The sequence below is a fragment of the Emys orbicularis genome, chromosome 4, assembly GCF_028017835.1.
Source record: "Emys orbicularis isolate rEmyOrb1 chromosome 4, rEmyOrb1.hap1, whole genome shotgun sequence".
NCBI classification, from domain to species: Eukaryota; Metazoa; Chordata; order Testudines; family Emydidae; genus Emys; species Emys orbicularis.
In genome coordinates, this window is record NC_088686.1 from 47,976,853 (window position 1) to 47,998,742 (window position 21,890).

The 21,890-nt window shown below is 47.9% G+C and overlaps 1 protein-coding gene across 1 annotated transcript; it reads left to right on the forward strand.

Moving 5' to 3' along the window:
- Positions 1–5,377: 5,377 nt before the first annotated feature.
- On the forward strand, positions 5,378–9,745 carry NFKBIA (NFKB inhibitor alpha). The gene is made up of 6 exons (XM_065402660.1): positions 5,378–5,735; positions 6,244–6,352; positions 6,903–7,113; positions 7,687–7,775; positions 7,899–8,159; positions 9,004–9,745. The coding sequence occupies exons 1-6, from the start codon at positions 5,488–5,490 to the stop codon at positions 9,049–9,051; spliced, it is 966 nt and encodes a 321-aa protein (XP_065258732.1). The 5' UTR covers positions 5,378–5,487; the 3' UTR covers positions 9,052–9,745.
- Positions 9,746–21,890: the final 12,145 nt, after the last annotated feature.

The following is a 21,890-nucleotide window of genomic DNA, read 5'->3' on the forward strand; positions in this document are numbered from 1 at the left end:
GTGACCGTGAATGATATCACTCTCCTGAGGATAACAAAGAGCGATAAGGAATGGATGTTGTCTGCATGCCAGCAAACACCGGGACCATACGCTGCCATGCTTTGTTATGCAATGATTCCAGACTACGTGCTACTGGCCTGGCGTGGTAAAGTGTCCTACCATGGCGGATGGGATAAGGCAGCCCTCCCCAGAAACCTTTTGCAAAGGCTTTGGGAGTACATGAAGGAGAGCTTTCTGGAGATGTCCCTGGAGGATTTCCGCTCCATCCCCATACACGTTAACAGACTTTTCCAGTAGCTGTACTGGCCGCGATTGCCAGGGCAAATTAATCATTAATCATTAAACACGCTTGTTTTTAAACCATGTGTAATATTTACAAAGGTACACTCACCAGAGGTCCCCTGTGTGCCCACAGGGTCTTGGGTGAGTTCGGGGGTTACTGGTTCCAGGTCCAGGGTGACAAACATATCCTGGCTGTTGGGGAAACTGGTTTCTCCGCTTCCTTGCTGCTGTGAGCTATCTATGATGTTCTCTCCATCCTCATCTTCCTCGTCCGCCGAACCCGCTTCCCTGTCTCCAGCGAGGGACTGATAGCACACGCTTGGGCTACTGGTGGCTGCACCCCCTAGAATGGCATGCAGCTCCTCGTAGTAGCGGCATGTTTGCGGCTCAGCCCCGGACCTTCCGTTTGCGTCTCTGGCTTTGTGGTAGGCTTGCCTTAGCTCCTTAATTTTCACGCGGCACTGCTGTGCGTCCCTGTTATGGCCTCTGTCCTTCATGGCCTTGGAGATCTTTTCTAATGTTTTGCCATTTCTTTTACTGTTTCGGAGTTCGGCCAGCACTGCTTCATCTCCCCAGATGGCGATCAGATCCCGTACCTCCCGTTCGGTCCAGGCTGGAGCTCTTTTGCGATACTGGGACTGGGACTGGGACTCCATCACGGTTACCTGTGCTGATGAGCTCTGCATGGTCACCTGTGCTCTCCACGCTGAGCAAACAGGAAATGAAATTCAAACGTTCGCGGGGCTTTTCCTGTCTACCTGGCCAGTGCATCTGAGATGAGAGTGCTGTCCAGAGCGGTCACAATGAAGCACTGTGGGATAGCTCCCGGAGGCCACTAATATCGAATTCCGTCCTCACTAACCCAATTCCGACCCCCCTAAGGCCGATTTTATCGCTAATCCCCTCGTCGAGGTGGTGTAAAGAAACCGGTTTAAAGGGCCCTTTAAGTCGAAAGGGCTTCGTCGTGTAAACGTGTCCAGGCTTAAGTCGACTTAACGCAGCTAAAGTCGACCTAAACTCGTAGTGTAGACCAGGCCTTAGATGAGGCCTTATGTAAGGAACAATTGAACCAATCGGTGTGGGGCTATACATGTGATGAACACATGATTCTCCTTCTTGTCCAATCGGTGGATGGGTGATTGTAGCCTAATTGTGTTGTGTAATGTTTAGAAAGACTATAAAAGAAAGCTTGTAATAAACAGATTCAGAGTTCAGCTTACAACCACATTGGTCATGTGCTTTATCCACTCCGCATCGGTTCCCCACAAATGGTGACCCTGACGTGATTCAGCTTGAGACCCCACAAATGGTGACCCCGACGTGATTCGGCTTGGACATCGAGGCAGCCGATTAAAGCCTAAGAAAGAAAAGGAAGGTACTGAAGATGAAAATGAGGAAACTTCCAAAAGCAATAATGCAGAGAGGAAGAAGAAGAAGAAAAAGCATGAGAGGAATAATACAGCTCAGGTGGAAAGAAATGGAAATGGTAATCATAATGAAGAAGAAAAACAAACACATATAAAGAAACAAAAACGTAAACATGCAGAAGAACCTTACACCAGAACAAAAAGAATGAAATATATAAAAACATCTGCAGCCACAGAAACTGAAAAAAGTGAGGATGCAGCCATGGAAACTAAAGAAATTGGGGATGCAAATAAAGACTGTCCAAATTCTCCTATCACGTATGCAAACACAGCCGACTGAAGCGTTCGGTGAGAAAAGGCGGAGGTGGCAGCCACGGCAGGAGGTACCGGAGGATACCGGCTCCTGGTCGTCCGAGAGAGACGTTCGTGAGCTCACAGGTGAGCGGCTGCATTCCATAAAATGGGCTCTGCTTTGTCTGCAGAGGAGGAGACGGTGCATGATTTTATTACGCATCGCTGAAAAAAAAAAAGGGGAGAGAAGCTTCCCTCTGACGCTTTGTCCCGTTTACTGAAATGGGGACAAAGACGCGGGTTTTTGTTATACCAGCAACTTATGAAGTGTATCTTGTAACAAATTTAATGGGTGCTGACTTGAATAACATTGTAAAGTGCCAGAAGCTAACAGATGACCATATACAGTTTCTCATCTACCAGTTAATTCACCAACCCGTTTGCCCCGAAGCCTCCGGCATACTCTTCGAACAATATCCCGGGCGGCTCGGGCCCCCCGGACCCCGTAAGGCGTTGGCACGAACTTATTAGGGAAGCCCATATAGATGGGAAATTTGCGCCCGAGGCTTATCCAGTAGTGACACCGGACCTGCACTTATTGTTTGTCACAGCCTAGACACCTAATAATGCTGTACTTCCTTATTTAAGAAAAAGGGGGGAGGTGTGGGGATGTAAAGTTCCATGAGAGGGTAAGGGTCACGATGGGACACTTGCCTGGCAATAAATCATGGCCTTATGTAAGGCCCCCTGGTGGTTATATAAGATAAGGCCTTATGTAAGGCCCCCTGGTGGTTATATAAGATGAGGCCTTATGTAAGGAACAATTGAACCAATCGGTGTGGGGCTATACATGTGATGAACACATGATTCTCCTTCTTGTCCAATCGGTGGATGGGTGATTGTAGCCTAATTGTGTTGTGTAATGTTTAGAAAAACTATAAAAGAAAGCTTGTAATAAACAGATTCAGAGTTCAGCTTGCAACCACATTGGTCATGTGCTTTATCCGCTCCGCATCGGTTCCCCACAAATGGTGACCCCGACGTGATTCAGCTTGAGACCCCACAATACCCATCCTTCACTAGCTTGGCAGACGCAAGTCTTGAGGTTGCTACCAAAGCTAGAGGCAGTCTGTGTAACAGCTGTCAAACCACTGAGACAAATTAATCAAGTTATCAGAGAAGCTTTGCTATTGTAAATGCACTTTTGGGGAGATCAAAACATCTGGCTTCATATGATTTGTCTTTATTTATGATTAAGTAATGTGATGCTCTTCTCCTAAGGTACTGTAGCCTCCAAAACCTAAACTGCTGCTTGCTGAAGAGTATATATGAAGGCATGAAATGGCTGTGAAAGTCTGGCACTTCCATTCCCATTGGTCAGGAAGTGGGTTGACCCTGGTGTCACTTTCCATCCTTCTGCTGCCACCTACACTTTTTAACCTTGACTACACTAACATAAAAACTTAAAATAAGCAAATCTAAATGCTGGTGCATCTGAAAAGGTCTTTCTTTTGGGAGAATATTTTTTTTAAAGTAACTCAGTGTTTACTACTGACAAGTGTTGGAAGCATGGAAGGCATTGGAGAACCCACCCATTTAAACCAGAATGGGAAGTTTTGAAGTTTAATTTCTGTTTGGCTCCAGCAAAGCACTGGGTGCAGGCTACAGGATTCTTATTATATTTTATTCCTCCGATTGCCATAGCAACAAGGGCAAGAAAAAAAATCTTTACTGTTTCTACAGCACAGACTTCCAGTTAGTGAGAAAGAGATGGATTTGTTAAATTATACTTCCCTTTGAAAGACAATGATTTAACCAAAAAGGGCAAACATGAAAACTCCATGACCCTGAAATTTTGAAAGAAACAGTTGTGGAGCTTTTATGAACCCTTCCAAAAGGCACTACTTTGTTCTTCCAGGCCTAGCAATTAATATTGTTACTTCTTATAAGAAAGTCCAGTGATATGGCAGCTGGCCTGAAAAAATTTGGACCATCTGCCCAACGAGCACGACCTCTTTCCCCTCTGCCTCTTCCTCTATCTTTGGATTTTCTCATAATTTTTTTTCTGAGCGGCTCCATCCCAGGGGAGGAAGACAAGAAAATTTCTCAGACATTATTACTCAGTGTGGTTGCAGGAAAAAATTCTTCATGGGGAAATCCCCCATGTCTGAGGAGAAAAAGCAAAATTCAGCAGGAATCCCAGTCAGTTTAGCTTGTTGAATCCACACGTTGGCCTAGAAGTATTTTTTATCAGTCTAGGTGCTTTCAATTTTTCATTTGATCCTTATCAGTGGATGTCATTGCACTCAATAGGCATTATCAGAGAGGGATATCTAGATAATGGGTAACAATAAACAGCATACCATTGGCAAAATGAGTCACTTTTCCTGAGAAAAATTGATTATTTAAATACTTACATTTTTGGGAGGGGGAAAAAGTGAATTAATCTTTGACAAGTACTGTCTCAACTGGGGTGGAAAGGGAACTCCACTGTATGTGCCTGATCCTGCCCCGGAGAAGTTAATGGGAGATTTACCATTGACTTCACTGGATGCAGGAGGAAGTCCTAGTAGGCTTTACACTTAAAGAAGTGTTTACGGGCTACAGTTGTGCAAATTAGGGCTTCTGAATAGTTAAAAGATTGTCAGATTCCAAACTCATCTCGGGTTTAGATCTATTTCGTGTTGCTGTTATTGACTATTAATGCTGGGTCTTACATTTAAATAGTGCCTTGCACCACAGCAAACTGACATATTAGAGAGAGGGGGCTCACCCAGCATTGGAGTGAAATACAGCAGCTTCCTTGCACCAATACCACATAAGGACGCTACAGCATCCAGCTGCAACTCCAGGGGCTTTTAGGTAAGCACCATGTGAACAGTGAAGATGTGGCCACGACAACCCTACTCTTTGCGCACACAAAAAACCCCGCGGGATCTTCAGGAATGCAAGCGGGTTGGAGGATGGCTTGTGCGCATCCCGTCCCGAGGCGAATAGGGAAGGGGGACTGGCGGGGGAGCAGGCTAGTGGCGGGAGTAATAGCACCCCCGCTGCCCGTGGTGTATTATTAGCCCCACAGGGAGGATGTATGAGGCCGGGGTCACGAGCATAGGTGAAGGGAAAGCCCAGGGTGGGGAAAAGGCGGCGAGTTCCCTAAGGCCGGCTCCCAGGGAAGTACCTGGGGGAAGGGGCTTAGTCACAGAGCTGTGCTGTACTGTACCAAGTACTTTCCCTCTGGTGATTAAAAAAAATGGGGCGAGGGGCGGGCTAGTCAGGGGATTCCTCCGTTGCGAGCCTCGCCTGGGCTTTTTATGTAACGCCGCAGACAGGCACAGGCTGGTTCTTGCTGTTTGACTTGCTTGGAAATTCCCAGCGGCTCGTGCTCCGCCCCTTACAGAAATCCCCTCAGCAGAGGGCGTATATCCAGCGCCGCCGCCCGCCGCGGCTCTCACACAGTGCTCGCCTGCCGCCGCCGCTGAGCCTGGACTTGGGTCGCTTGCGAACGAGCCGAAGGGGATCTAGCGCCTGTGCTAGCGGAGGCCGAGCCATGTTCCAGCCCAGCTGCAGCCCGGCTGGCCGGCGGGACTTAGCGATGGAGCCGCTGAAGAAGGAGCGGCAGCTCGGCTTGCTGCACGACGACCGGCACGACAGCGGGCTGGACTCCATGAAGGAGGAGGAGTACGAGCTGCTGGTGAAGGAGCTGACGGACATCAGGCTCGAGCCCCAGGAGGAGCGGGGGGCGCCGCACCAGCCGGCCGAGCCTTGGCAACAGCAAGTGACTGAAGACGGAGACACGTAAGTGTGTGTCCTGCGCCGGTTGTACGGAGGGGCCCGGGCCCGGGGCGTTACGAGGGGAACATACGGCGCTGTGGTCGGCGGGGGAGGGGGCTGCGCTGAGACCCTCGCCGCCGTGTACAGCCAGGCGGGCGCGCGGGGCTGTTGGCCGTAGAGTTCGGTGTCCGGAGCTGGCCGCCCGCCAGCCCGGCCGGGAGGGGGAAGTACAGAGTGTGCTGGCGGCGCGGGGCGGGGCTGGCGCCCGGCTGGGCGGAGGGGGAAGGTGCCGTGGAAAGTCCCTGGCCCGCTGCCAGGAACACTCCGCTCATAACAACCCCGCGGAAAACACCAGGCAGCGGCCTCTGAAAACCCCGGGCTTGCGAAAGCCGCCTGCTGCCTGTGCACGTGACTGCTGGGGCATTGCCCGGGGCTGGCTGCTGGGACCCTGGCCTGATGTGACACCCCTCCCCCCCGCTCATTGTTCTCGGACCGACTTTGAGGGGTTGTTTTTTTCTGTTCCCTCTTGTAGATTTCTCCACTTGGCAATTATTCACGAAGAAAAGGCCTGGAGCGTGGAAGTCATTCGCCAGGCAACTGCCAATCCTGCCTTCCTGAACTTTCAGAATAACCTAAACCAGGTACTTTAAACCATCTGCATTCCAGCCCAAACAAGCCAGACGGCCCCGACCCCCTTGGTGACTTTAGTAACTTTCTAAAACAAATTTTACAAATGACAGATATTTAATCAACTCATATAGGACACCTCTTCCCCTGCCCCCCCACCCCCCCCCAAAAAACCACAAGATTGCCCAGGACAAACTTGTGTTTGTGTACAGCCAATATTCTCCTCCTTGACAATGGCATTTTAAAGCACCATTGCTTTAAAATATACTATGGTGGGTTCCACTCATCCATTGTTTGCCATACAAAAGATACCTTTTATTTGTATCTCCCTCTGCTATCAAGAGAGCCTTAAATCAGTCACTCCCAAGCTAAAAGGGAACTCTGTTGATTCTTGAATACAGTGTTCCTGGTGAGCACGAAATATTAAGCAAATTCTTATGTTATTTTTAAGAATCTAGAATCACCAAGTGGTTGAAGGGCTGTGTGCTCAGATGCTGTCTCTAACATATTTCCTGTTTGTAATGTACTTTACAATAGTTTTGTTTTTCTTTTTTTTTATAATAGACTCCACTTCACCTGGCAGTAATCACAGATCAGGCTGAAATTGCTGAGATTCTTCTCAAGGCCGGATGTGATCCAGAGATCAGAGACTTCCGAGGAAATACACCACTTCATATTGCCTGTGAGCAGGGCTCTGTCAGAGCTGTCAGTGTCCTCACTCAGTACTGCCAGCAGCACCACCTATATTCAGTCCTACAGTCTGCCAACTACAATGGTAAGCATAAATAAAATTCTTAGCATCTAGTGCTTCTGTGACATAGATCTCAGAGAGCTTTATAAAGGTGGATAAGCATTATGATTCCCATTTTACAGATGGGGAGGCTGAGGCCTAGCAGTAAAGTGACTTCCCTGAAATCACACTGCAGTCAGTGCTGGAGCTGGGAATAAGTTCCAGCCCTCCTAACTGCCAGTGCTTTATTCTGGCTCTCACACTCTTCAACTTTATTCTCTGGTTTTTAGATAAATAGCTAAACAGTGCTATTTGGTGTTTTTTTAATTGTAGACATTTTTCTGTTATTTCTTTTTTGTTAAAACAAGTTCCAGTCTAACACTGGGTGGGGGGGAAAAAACATAGCATCTAAGAAATAAAGATGCCTTTTAATTTATCTGATCATCAATGCACAATATAAAGTTCGTATAGGACAATTTACGTTCAGTTTGGATAATGGTGATTGTATTTCAAACCGAAGATATGATGATAGTGTGTTAGAAGAGTGTTTAGACTAAAGTGACTGATAATGCATTAAAGTAGAAGTACTTAATTTTTACCTATGTTCTTGTTTTACAGGACACACGTGTCTCCATTTGGCATCTATTCACGGGTATCTGGCTATAGTAGAATATTTGCTGTCCTTGGGAGCAGATGTCAATGCTCAGGTGTGTATTTGAAGCTCTTTGTTTATCCAAAGATGATAGTGCTGGAGTAGGAATGTACAGTTTTGGTAGTGCCAAGCCTAACTATCCTGACATTAAATTACCTGTTTTATTTTTACTAACCAGGAGCCTTGTAATGGCAGAACTGCCCTCCACTTAGCTGTAGACCTGCAGAATTCAGAACTGGTGTCGCTTTTGGTAAAACATGGGGCTGATGTGAACAAAGTGACCTACCAGGGCTATTCTCCATACCAGCTCACATGGGGAAGAGACAGCTTCAGCATACAGGAACAGCTGAAACACTTAACCACGGCTGACCTACAAATGCTACCAGAAAGTGAGGATGAGGAGAGCTGTGAATCAGAATCAGAATTCACAGAGGATGAAGTAAGTAGTTATTTTCACCCTTTTATAAGGAAGAACTAAATTTTGCCCTTATGTGCATCTACATGGCTCGCATTAAAGTTGTCGGGGAAACATGCACACAACTCTTAGGTTGTGTTTTTTCCTGATGCTTTGATGGCCTATTAACTGTATTACATATAATTCACCTACAAACTTAAAGTAAACTAAAAAATTTAAATAGCAGGCATTGGGAATATAGTACAAGACCTAAGCATCGGACACCCAGAGCTAATCTATAACATTTACTTACAAAATCAAAGTGTAAATTAGACAACCTTTCCTCTTACTCTGGGCCAATTTTTTGCAGGTGTTAATCAAGCAAATCCTCTCCCAACCCCCATGATTTCAAAGAGAAATTTGTTCATTTAAGGAACATGAAATCTAGCACTCTATTTTTTTATCAGGATTTTATTGAATGAGCATTAGAAATGCAAATATAAAAGCACACAAACAGCATATACAAATAGGGGGGAAAGAAGGTTGCTAAAACTAATGTCACAATATGTGCCTCTCTCTCCATAGTCTTCTGTTGGAGATAGCTAGTGTATCTACTGCATTTGTGACAAAGTTTTGGTTTGTTTCCTTCTCAAGTATATATTTCTCCACATGACTTTCAAATTTTTTCCTCTTAAGAATCTATATTATCATTTATTATTGAATACTTCTAAAGAGTTCATTTCAAATCCTGCTTGCCTTAACTCTTGTGAGCAGTGTTGTTGAAGTCAAGGCAAGCAGAATTTGGCCTGAGATTCTCCAAGGTGAACTTGAATGCTACTTGTAGAACTCTGCATTAACCTATATATATATATTTTTTTTTTCCTTCTAGATAATGTATGATGACTGTGTTATTGGAGGACGACAGCTGGCATTTTGAAGAAGAGGTTTCTCTTAAAGGACATGACTATATATATATATATATGTATAGGAAGCTGACATATTTTCTTTAAAAAAATGATAAAATGTGAAAAAATATTGAAATACTACACTGCACACCATGGACTACATCATTATAACAGCAGGTTTCACATTCTGACCCATACTTTTACTAATGGGAGTTGGATGTGTAACATCAGTAGAAATCTATGTTTATTTGTGCCAGTTATGGATTAACTGGTCGTCAAAATGTATGAACAGTATGAGGACAACAGACTACTGGATCCACCTGAATATTCGTTTTGGGTACAAGAATGTATCTGAGAGATGACTAGTGAGTTTTTCTGTGGAGTTGCTTCCCCCTACATGGCTGGACAGGTTCACATGAGTATCCCATCTGCTGGAAGAAATTGCATAGATTTCTGTTGGGCTGATTGTAATCGCTCCTAATGACTGACCTCAGCTGCTCTTTGTACTGTAATGCAGAGAGAGGAATTGAAACAAAAGAATGACCTCTTAGCTTTTATGGGAAAGGTAGCAATAATGTTAACTCTGTGCATTGGAAACAGTGTATTTCCCTATGGATGTGGCATGATGGCTAAACTTTTAGCAGTTGTATATCATGTATATATTGTATATTTTGTTTATAATTATTTTGATACCTGAGATGTATATTTATTAAAAAATGTCAAGTCCTTGGTTTGTCATTGGACTGGTTCACATTCCTGGCTTTTAGAGGAGAGCTAGCCCACTGACCCATCTATCTCTCATCTGCAGCGATGAGGAAGAAAGTTTATTCAGACCCCAACACCACAGTTATTAATGCAGTGAATCTCTGCTGGACAAGAGCCTTGAGTTAACTTTCTTTCTGGGAACCACATTTCTACCATCTTCAGTTCCTCTCCCTGCCTTACAAATCTGATAGTAAATATTTTTCCTCTCCCACAAGAATAGAGACATCTGCTCTAGCGCCAACACCAAATCTCCTACATGAATTGTCAGCAGGTGTGTAGAGTGTAGCCCTAAAACAGGAGTTCTCAATCTGGGGGTTGTGACCCCTCAGGGGGTCGCAAGGTTATTACATGAGGGGGTCACAAGCTGTCAACCTCCATCCCAAACCCCGCTTTGCTTCCAGCAGTTATGGTGTTAAATATATAAAAAGTGTTTTTAATTTATAAGTGGGGGGTCACACTCAGAGGCTTGCTATGAGAAAGGGGTCACCAGTACAAAAGTTTGAGAGCCACTGCCCTAATGCATCATTTTCTCCAGTCCCCCTTCATGTATGAAGTCCCTAGCGGTCTGACCTGCATTGTTCCTAAATCCACCAGGCCAAAGTTAATTGCACTCATTGTAGGCCAGCTAAGAATGTCTCCCTAAGCCGTGATCAACAGCAGGTTTAGGTTCTTCTCAGTGTATAGAGGGAAAGAGGAGTAAGTGGGTCTCATCCACTCTGAGAGTTCATCAGACTGTTCTCTTCAGCATCTGCAGAGACAAAAATCATCTAGCCAAATTCTCCTCTGCAGATGATCACCTCTTGGCTCAGAGGATGGTAGCCTGCTTTAACTTAAGTCACTGATAGAGGGGTCCCTCCCCACCTCCAACATGCCCACTCCTTCCCAGCCAGCAAGATCCTGCTCTGCTACCTTTATGCCAGCAAGGTATTCCCCTCTTACCTGGGAAATTCTCTGCTGGCCATTTACAGCCAGACTCCAGCCACTTTGCACCACCTGAGAGGCACAAAGGAGCTGGATTGTATTGGTGAATCTGGACCATTAACTTTAAGAGGGGACCTGCACCTCCATTCTCTTCTTGGTGGGCTTTATGGAACAAGAACTGTTTTAAGACATGCCCCTGGTCCAGTGGCTGCTTTTCATGGAGCAGAATGGCTCAAAGGGCTAGGCTCTTGCTGATTTGCATTGGATCCAAAGGTCAGTGTGGAAATGATTACATGGGAAATTGTCATCCTGAGTCAGTGTTTTTTCTCTGCCACCCTTTTTTCCCTAACTTGTCCAAGGTGCATGCTTTGAAACTTCCTGTTGGCAGAAAAGGTCATTATTGAGCATCAAGCCTGTGTGATCTTCCTTTTTGAGGAAAGGCTGAAAAATTGACAGACACACCCAAGGTACAATCCAGACTAGTGAGTAGCTGGGTCCACCTGCCTTTTACGCTACTTTGCTGCTGTAGCTTCCAGTCTGGACTGCTCATAAACAGCCTGCAGCACAGTGGCGCTGGAATGCTTTTTATAGTGGGAGTGCTGAAAGCCAGCAAAACTATCCCCAAACTTTTTACCTCATGTCCCTCCCCTCCCCCCACCAGCTGAGGCCAGGAGCAGGGCCATGTCTCCAGGAAGGGGGGCCATGGACAGGGATAAGGGGGCCGAGGCTGGGGGCAGGTGTGGGGCCAGTAGTGGAGCCCTGCGTGCTCAGATACCAGTGATGGGCATGGTACAAAAAAAACTACATAGATACAACATAATTGCAAAGTATAATTATTACAAGGGCAAATGATAAGAACTTAAAAGGACAAATCAGAAAAATTACAGTGGAACCATGCTATTCAGGAAGTAATGATGTATTCCGTGCTGCAGAGTTGAACATGTGAACAAATATAATTTACCTATCAATGAGATAGTATTTCCTTATAATAAATGTGCAAATGAAATTACTTCACCGTATAAGGAAGTTATGCTACTAAACAAATCACTGCCAAGTTAAAAAAGCATTTGTTAATTTCTTATTTCTCCAAAGCATCATCAAAAGCACTTTATTTAATGTGATTTCTCACATTAAATAAACATATTCACTAACTGAGATGAGGCGTGTATATGTCTTTTTGTAAGGACTTGTCTGCACTTGAAATTTGTTCTGGGCTAACCTGAATTATTTTGCATTAAAGTGACTTGTATAAAAAAAACTAATTATTTTTGCTGCAGATCATCTGCCATTTTAACACGTTCTTAAACCCACTTTGGGAGTGGGTTTGCTGAGATTTGGAATGAGTTTACCTGTAACAAAGTCAGTGTGGATGCAGCCCAATCCCAAAATAACTGTTGTGTATCTGCCAAGTCCTTTCCTGGTATACTCACATTGCTTTGTTGGAGTGCCCTGTACCTGTGCACCGTATGCTGTTCCAGGAGCACCCTGACTGCTGTACACAGCAGGTGCTATCCTTTATGACTCCAGCTCACAGGGAGTTCACATACTGTGTCACATCCTCTTGATTATTGATAAGTCATGCATCATACTTCTGCATAGACCCATGCTGAGATCCTGGACTTCACTGCCCGCTACTGAGAGGCGCATATACAGGCCCACCTGAATGGCAGTCACTTAGCACAAGTGTCTAAGCCGGTATCACAACAAGTGCAGGACAGGGCACACAAATGGGACCCAAGCCAGTGCTGCAATAAGGCAAAGGAGCTCTGTCTGGGCTATAAGAATTTTAAGGACAACAGGACAGATGAAGGAACATGCATGGTCTCCAGCTACCGTGTTTGCTGGAGATCCCGCCACTCAACCACTAAATTGTGTGGACTCACTGACTGATCCTGAAATCCAGATTCTCATCTGACTCCAGGGCAGACACAGATGTGGAAACCCAGGACCAACCTGGTGGTGGGGTTGGTCTACCCTCTCTCTGCCTCCTGGTCTACCAACCCCATCACCAGTTGCTCAAAATGGTGGCCATGCCAGAGAATGTACCAATGTTCCATTCCGCCTTGATGCTTACTGCTCTCTCTTCTGCCCGGTTGACCCACCATCATCTGCACCAGCCCTGGGGGCACCACCTGGGCAAACGGTAGCATGGCATCTCTTCCTCGTTTGCCCATTGCCTTTTTTTATCAGAATCCTTCTCTATTTGGGGGACACAGTTCAGGGTAACAGCCTCCAAAGTAAGGACAGCTTGCACCAGTTCACAGGCAACGAGTAACCTGCCTCTGCTGCACTCTCTAGCTAGCCATCTTCCCCGAACACCACAGGCCATCTGGCATCTGTTAGCCCTTTTCCCAAGTTGCCACAACAACCACAGCCACACTCCTCTACCACAGGCCCAGGGGTTCTAGACAACTGGGGAAGATGATGACACAAATGCAGTAGCTGAGGATAATGGCGAGGCAAACACCTCTCCTGACCTTGAAAGCCCAAACTTGTCTGCACACAACTGGTTTAACTTCAAATGGCTTTTAGCTTTGCACAGCATTATGTATGTTCAAGAACATTTTACTGCTCAAAACATTGAACTGGGTGTGTCCATTGTAATTTATTAAGAAACCATTGAAAAGGTCTTTATATTCATGATTTGAGTCCTGCACAATTCATTGAAATGCCCAGCTTCACTGTCATAAAATCCACACATGCACTATACTAAAAGCCACCCATTAAGTATGTTAAAATCCTTCCACTAATACATATGAAGATACATGCAGTCACCATGATTACAGCCTTATGTGAAAATATGTGGAAGTTCACAAATGGCCTCTAGACTCAAAGAAGGAGCACAGTGCAGCCCTGACTCTGTACCCCTGAGTAGTTGCAGCATTTTGTGGACGTGTCCTCTCTAGCTGTTCAAAATGTTCAGCAAGTCTGCTCACCTCCGTCTCCTACCCTTCAGCCAGGCTGTCTCCCTTGCTCTCACAAATGTGCCAAACACAGCAAGCAATTATCATAAGAGGCAGATAGCTCTCAACAGCCTCCAGCCTCAGCCTCAGACTTCTCCATCTACCTTTCAATCTTCCAATTGCATATTTCACTGTCATTCTGCAACTACTCAAGGTATAGATAAACAGCTCCATTCTTCTGCCCAAGTGTCCAGTAAAAGGCTTCATAAGCCACAGGAGCGGAGGGGTAAGCTGGGTCACCCAGAATGACAGGAGAAATGGCAACACCATCCATGTCCATAATGACTATTGGAGCCAAAGTACTGTTTGTCATTGTCCAGAGTTTCCACAGGGAACTGGCATCATGGGCCTTTCCAGAGTACCTCATGTTAATACTGGTGAATCTTCCTTGGTGATCAACCAGGCCTTACAGCACAATGGATCAATTACTCCTTTCTGTGGATGAGCTCCAAGGCCTGCTGGGGAGGGGGTGGGAGGGAGCAAAGAAGAGGCTCATAGGTCCCATCAATGGCCCCAGTACAATTCAAGAACCCCAACCATGCAAACCCATTAATTACTTCCTGTGCATTGTCCAGACTTATGGCTACTTTGCCAGTAGTGCACACCTCCATGACAACAGCTTTGACAGCTCCAACACTAAACTGGTTAGCTACTGACTGGTAGCAATCAGGGAGGTGAGCTTCTGGATGGTGATGGCCACATCTTTCTCCACATGGAGGGGAGCTCTCATGAAGGTCTTCCACCACTGCAGCTGCAACGATTTCTAGGAAAGTGGCTTTCTCCTGACCCACCAGTCAGGGCTAGTTGGCTAAGCCCAAAAGCTGTGGTCTCATAGATGACAGGTATAATAGGCCAGGGGAGGCTAAGTCTCCCCTGCAGTGCAGTCGCTGACCTGTCGCCTTTGAGAGTGTGGACGCCTGGACCATTGTGGCCCTGACCTGCACTCCGCCCCGAGGCCCCTTCCTGCTTTGTCCCACCCATGCTCCACCTCTTCCTGTCCCTGCTCCTCCCCTCTTCCCTCAAGATGCCACCACCCGTCGCTTGCTGTGGAGGAGAGGAGGGACTCAGTGAGTGGCGGGCAGTGGGGGTTTCGGGGGGGGGTGTGGAGTGATGCAGTGGGTGGGAGTTCTGGGGGAGGAGGAAGGGTGAAGGAGAGGAGGGACACGGTGAGTGGCAGGGGTCTTGAGGGACGGGGTGGAGGAGAGGAGAGATACGGCAAGCAGCCAGCAGTGGGGGTGTCGGGGGAGGGGGCTGGAGCAACTTGGCGGGCGTGGGGTCTTGGGGGTGGAGGAGAGGAAGGACATTGTGGGCAGTGGGGGCCTCAGGGGAGGAGGTGTGGAGAGACTCAGCAAGCGATGGGTGGCGGGGCCTTTGGGAGAAGGGGTGAAGGAAGGGAGGGACTCGGCAAGCGGTGGGGGTGTCAGGGGTGTGTGGAACAATTCAGCGAGCGATGGGTGAGGGAGCCAAGCATGAGCAGGGCCTGGGGCAGAGTGAGGGTGGAGTGTGGGCAGGGCCTCGGGGGAGGAGGCTGAGTGGGCGTGGGGCCTTGGGACAGAGCATGGGGCAGGCCATGGTCCAGGTGCCGGGGGGAGCTTCTGGTGCTCAGGCCAGTCTCCCCAAATGCCAGGGCCATGCACTGCCCATGTGCGGTCCATCAAGTAAAGCTGCTCTAGGAAAAGATCTAGGAGAAGCATCTGCTCAATTTCAGCCTCCTCCTCCTTCTCAGGCACCCTAATTTCCCTGGTTCTGAAGTCATTGCATTAATTTAGATATGCTTGCAGCAGGCTGCTTATATTCATCACCAGGAGGATTGCAGCACTTCCCATTTTTTCTTCCATGCTGCCTGGCAGCACTTTGAAAATGGGGCTGGGTGCCTCATAAAAAACTGATGGGATGAAAGAAGAGGACGCAAAGGAATTATTTAGTTTGGCCCCAAGTTCCAGAATTCCATCGCTTTCTGGTAGGTATTCCACAATGCACAGCATGAAAAATCCCCAAATGCATACAACACAGCAATGGAGCAATGCACCATGGGATGTTCGACCAGAATGCTGAGCATTTCTTTCAGAACATCACAGTGCTGTGTGGCCACAATGATACAAAGCAAAAGTGCCTTAATCCCTGGATAACAATGTGGATTGGACACACTGCTTATGAAACAATTGTTGTGGATCACTTGATGCTGATACACGAAACCCACAACAAATTTCAAGTGTAGACATGTCCTACGATAGGTGTCTGGCATGTCATTTGTTTGCAGCTGTCATGTATCTGCTGTTAATGCACTGAAATTCGGGGCAGTTCTTTAGAATGGTGTCTGATAACATAATTTGATCAGTTTATCAAGAAAAGAAGAAACTCATAATCGGCTGCAGGTCAGCTATATAACGGGGTGACTTTTGAGGATGGCAAAAGTTAAAGACAGAGTATGCCCTTGACTCCTGTGCTTTGAGATGGCATCAAAATTCTGGCTGCCTTCCATGCAGGTGTGCAAGGTGGCAGGAAGGACTCCCCCCACACTCTCGTCTCCCTTACACACCCATGCAGGAGTACCAAAATCTGGCCCTTAGTTTGGAGAACCAGACTGGGTGAATAGGGGATGTCTCCAGTATGGCAACCCTTGTATTCAGAACTGTTATTATGGCACATGCTGTGCTCTTACTGAGACACAAAGAACAGGGTTTCTGAGCAGAAAATCATGGCTGTGGCTTTTTAGGTCTTTGTTATCACAACCTTTGTCCCTTTCCCCTATGGCCGCCTCATGACATTTCCTGAAAACAGACATAAGAAAATCACAGCCCTACACAGAGCCAAAAAGCTGTCCCATGGGCTAACGATTAGCGTTTGCATTATCATGTTATGCAAGATAATGGGCTCTGGGTAGCATTAAGATCTGTGCAATGTTTCATTTCTGACTGTCAGTTTCATGCTAAGCTTTTCATGTCTAATAGTCCTACTTACAGGACTCCGGGAAAAGGGCTTGCTATTAGATCCTTAAGTACATCATCTGTTCTGTTGTTGGCAGAATAATTCTGCTTCTCCTCCTCCCTTGTCACCCCTCCCTTCCCCTTCAGCCCCTGCCAGTGCTTCTCTTTGGACACACTATTGAAACCTTCCCATGCACTTCATCAGCTCCTCCCTCTCCTCTCAGGTGCTCACCAATTTTTTTAACGACAGAATTAATTGCATCTGGCACTTTGGTCCCCTCCCCGTCCTCCTTTGACTATGTCAGTCAGTTACTGACTCTGAAGTCGCTTTGCTTCAATGCACCTCATATTCCTCCTTAATTTGGACCCCGATCTCCTTGTCTCCTTCCTTCATTTCCTCACTCACTCTCATTCAGACTTTTAAGCCTCCACCTTCATGAATGTGTTACATTTTTTGTCCTTAAAGAGACCTTCCCTCATCCCCACTTTCCTCTCTAGCTGACATCTTTCACCACCCCATCATCTTTCGGCTTCTTGATCATCCTGGTCTGCTTCTTGGTGCCAAGACTTTATACTTTGCCAACTTTCTCCTAGATCCCCTCCAACTGGCTTCTGCTCCCTTCACACCACTGAAACTGTCTTCACTAAAGTCATTGAGGACTGCATCCTTCCCAATCCTTAGGGTCCCTGCTCTGTATTCTCTGATCCATTGGAGACTCTCTGAGTGAGCTCACTCACAATGTGATTCATAAATCTACCTCTTTGCCAAACGCTTCTCCCAGGCTGCCTAATCTTGCAACTCTGCCTGTTTCTCTGATATCTACTCCTGAATATCCCATTATTTCCTTAAACCTAATGCAGCTAATACTGAACTTCCTATTTCCTCCTATGCCGGCTCCTCTCTCCGTGAACTCAATTCCCTGTGTCAGCCGCCTTGTCTCTCCTACTCTCAACACTGGGATCATCTTCAACTCCTTCTCTCCCTGCCTATAACCTGCCCAGGTATTTATACTACGACAGCTGAATACCTTCACCGTGGTATAAGGAAAACCAACAATGCACAAGAGGGAGACTGGAGGCCAGAGCCAGTTTTGCACCACTCTGGTTCTAAAGGGGTTTCCTTTCACTTGCACCAAAGTAAATCAGGAGTCACGCCACTTAATTCAAAGCGGTTACAGATGTGTAAAATTGGAGGCAAATCTACTGTGGCTAGGGCTGTGAATTGGCATCACAGTTCAATTCTTGGCTCTGCCCCGATGGCTACCTTGGGCAGCTAGCCCATCCTGCCACTCACGCTGCTGTGGCTACACTCCATTTTTAGCATGCTAGCTGACTAGGAACTAACGTGAGTATGTCTCCTGGAGCTGGGAATCACACCCCCAGCTCCAAGTGTAGACATACCCTATGTGTCATACAGGGCTTAGCATGATGCAGACCTATCTCAGCTGGGGCCTCTAGGCACTACTTAAATGCTGATAATAATAATCAGGCCTGTTGACTTCAATGGAGCTACTCGCTGTTGGGATTTTCGCTCTTTACGCAACAAATGGAATATCAAAGAACCACAAAAGCACACTGTGGTCCAAATAACTGTGTTTACTATCTACAGTAGATGCCACTGAATAGCAACCTAGATAACAATAACTTTCAGTTAATAGAAGCATTTTGTCTGGAGCCAATACTGTCAAACTTAGTGTAATGTTAATTGCTCCAGATGTGGGCAACAGGCATGCCGGCTATTTGTAAAAGCCGCAGCTGTGCCTGCAAGCAGGTTTGTGGGGCTGCAGCCAGGGAAGGAAGTGGTGGGACGTGCCTTCCCTGACTGTAGCCCCAAACTTATCTGTGGCCAGTGCTCGGCACATCCCAGTGCCTCCTTTGCTGGCTGCAACCCCCCCTAAATCAACCTGAAGCTGGTGCTCCGCAGACCCCAGTGCTTCCTTCTGGGGCTGCAGCCAGGGAAGGAAGCTCTGGGACTGCACAATACATCTCCTTGCGCTCTCTGGGCTACATCCTGCCCTGCCACAGGGTGGGGGTGGGGGGACCAGTGCTGGGCTCGACACATCAAAGTCCTTCCTTCCCTGGCTGCAGCCCTGTAAACCCACCTCTGGCTGGGGCTTTCCATTGGCAGAGGGCACTGGGATGATTTGAGTCCAGGCCTCTGGTTCCAGGGCAGGACACAGCCTGGAAATTGCAGGGAGAAGTACTGTGCAGCTCCGCACAAGTAGCATATCCCCCTCCCCATTGCTACCCGGCCTGAAGTCTATCCTGGGGCCCAGGATTGGCTTGATCTGGCACTTCCATCCCTGGCTGTAGGCCCGCAAACCTGCTTTCCACTTATTGGCAACTTTTTGCTGTCCACCAAGCGGCTGCTAGAAAGCAGAATCTACTGTATACACAACATGCAATGCCTCCCGACATATATACACTGCTGCTTTGCAGGGTTCTGATGGCTTCTGGAGCGTAGAGAGCTCACAGTCTATTTAAAGGGATGCCACCCACTTCCTGTACTTATGTAAGTGAGATCAGCATCAGAGGCTAGATGCCTCAAGGGAATCAGCAATGAATGGGCAAGGACACTGTGATTTTGGAGGCTGAGTGGTGAGCAAATATTTTCTGTGCTCTCTATTAATTAATAATATTTTTTATTACTTTGTATTGTGGTAGTGCCTAGAGCCCCAGTCAGGGACCAGGGCCCCATCATGCTAGGTGTTGTATTTAAACAAAACAGTACTTCTGAAGACACTTCAATTGTGTATTAATTCACATTAAATGTTTGGCCCTTTCTGGTGTGAAAAACAGTGGGAAGGAGGAACACTGTTGTAGAGGGTCCCAATGGTGGGGAGAAAGCAGGAGGAGTATCCTCTCCGAGTGAAATCTGATCCAGGCAAGGAAAAAAACACTTTGCAAGTGTGAGCCCAGGCTAAAAATCAGCCCTGGCAGGGGTTGTGTAGGATGCAGGGAGAGAGAATGAGGCAGGAAAGCCCCCATCATCTCCTTCAGCTCAAAAGGCATTCAAGGTGTGAACTGATACCCTATTGTCGGCTTAACCCAGATATTCAGGAAACAGTCCCCAGCTAATCTCTGTTACAACACTGACTTGTATGAATTCTCGCCTACTCCCCTCTCTACATTCACATCAGAGCTTAGATGGGCCCATTTAAATGCTGACACATTTATCAAGTAAGAGCAGTATAAGAAACAAACCACCCACTCTGGGCTGAACAGAAAAGCCCCTGTTCTGGCTTTGCCTTGGTTTGTCTCCCTTCCCCTGGCCCTATCACCACTCACATTTTCCCAGGACTGTTTCCTTCCCCACATTTTCCAAACAGGACTTTCCAGTCAAGCTGTCTCTACAGGAAGGAGGTTGGGGTTTTCCCCACTCAGCCATGATTGGGATTTTTCCATTTTATTTCCCAGTGTAGACAGCCCAGCAGCAATTGCAACATGGTCCATTCATTACATCTCTAGCTAACAGGCACATGACTTCTTTGTTGAGGTACTGCCATAAGATTCTGCATACAGTCCACACTAAACAGCAGATGTAATTGACATGTTGGTACAAAAGCCAGGAGCCACCAGAGGCTGGTGTGACCCAGGGCTCCTACCAGTGCAGCTGAACCACTGATAGCACTAGTGGGAATTTCCTGATAAAATTCCTAGTGGGCGTGGTGTGCTGTTAAGAGATCAGCCCTGAAGCTTTGACAAGAACCCTCCCATAGGCTTGGGGGGGGGGGGGGACACAGAATCCAGATGGGGCTCCCATTTTGCTGACTAGTCATTGTATTACTGGCTGATTCTGCTAAATGTGGCACTAAGAATGGATCTGTAGAGCTAAAATGCTACATGAACGTGCAGCCACCTTCACAGCACATCTGCAAATGAGGTTTCAGAGTTATCCATTATGTAGCTTATTGAGGCAAAACCAAAGGAAGAGAATTGGCTTGGGGTGGAAGCAACCACTGGAGCCCATAACATCTTGCCTTAACTACCATGTTCTAGAGCAGGGGTGGCCAAACTACAGCTCGGGAGCTGCATGCAGCTCTTTTACAGTTACAGTGCAGCTGGTGGAGCCCCCCCACCTCATTCTCTGCCTACCAGACTGGGAGGGCGGGAGGAGCTCAGGTTTTTTGCCCTGGCGGGGCTAATGGCTTCTGCCAGAGACAGCTGGTGCCTGCTGAGAAGGGGGGGGGGGCAATTTAAAGATTTGCCTCCCCCAACAGCCTGAGTCACACATCCCCCAGGCATGCCCCCCCTTTTACCCTCAGCAGCCCCTCCCTGCAGCTCCCAGGTGTTACTCCAGTGGAGAGGCAGCAGCAAATAGATGGGACCTGCAGGGAGGGGCAAAAGCTTTAGCTCAGCGGGAAGTGGCAGCAGAAAAAGCAGCAGCTATCCCTGCAGCTCCCAGCTGTTTGACGCTTCCTCTCACCACAGCCACAGCCACAGCTTGCTGGCTCCAGCAGTAGGGTTTCCAAGTTTCTACTTGCACAAAACCGAACACCCCTGCTCCGCCCCTTCTCTGAGGCCCCTCCCATGTCCCGCCCCTTCTCTGGGACCCCACCCCTGCTCACTCCATCCCCCGCCCCCTGTTGCTCCCTCTCCCCACCCTCACTCACTGGCTTATTTTCACCTGGCAGTTTCAGGGGGTTGGGGTGTGGGAGGGGGTGAGGGCTCCAGCTGGAGGTGCGGGCTCCAGGGTCGGGCCAGAAATGAGGTGTTCAGAATGCGGGAGGGGGCTCCAGGCTGAGGCAGTAGGCTGGGATACGGGAAGGGGAAGGGATCCAGCTGGGGATGTGGGGTCTGGGATGGGGCCAGGGATGAGGGGTTTGGGGTGCAAGAGGGGGCTCCAGGCTGGGGGGTGGAGCTGAGGGGTTCAGAGTATGGGAGGGGGCTCTGGGCTGAGGCAGGGGATTGGGGTGTGGGAGGGAGTATGGGCTCCACGCGTCACCTCTGGCTTCTGATCAGCAGAGGGGGAGGGGGTCTCAGGGCTTCAGCGCTGCGGGGCGCACCTGCTGGGGCTTGGGGCCTCAACAGGAGCAGGGCTGAAGCCCCAAGACTGGGCAGGCACCTCCCACAAGGCTGAAGGCCCTATCCCCACCATCCCGCTGTGGCTCTGAAGCCTTGAGCCCCAGCAGGCCACACACGCTGGCAGTGGCAGATTAGCCACTGGGCCGATGGGGCCCATGCCCAGGGACCCCAGCCAACTGTGGGGAGCCCCCAGAAAAAGTCCACCGCCCAGCAGCGGAAGCCCGGAGCCCCGGCTACCGGGCAGGAGGGTGGGGCGGGGAAAGCCCCCAT

Coding starts and splice junctions, on each gene's coding strand:
- NFKBIA (XM_065402660.1), top strand. CDS start 5,488: ATGTTCCAGCCCAGCTGCAGCCCGGCTGGCCGGCGGGACTTAGCGATG. Junction 5,736..6,243: donor GTGACTGAAGACGGAGACAC/GTAAGTGTGTGT, acceptor TCCCTCTTGTAG/ATTTCTCCACTTGGCAATTA. Junction 7,114..7,686: donor ACAGTCTGCCAACTACAATG/GTAAGCATAAAT, acceptor CTTGTTTTACAG/GACACACGTGTCTCCATTTG.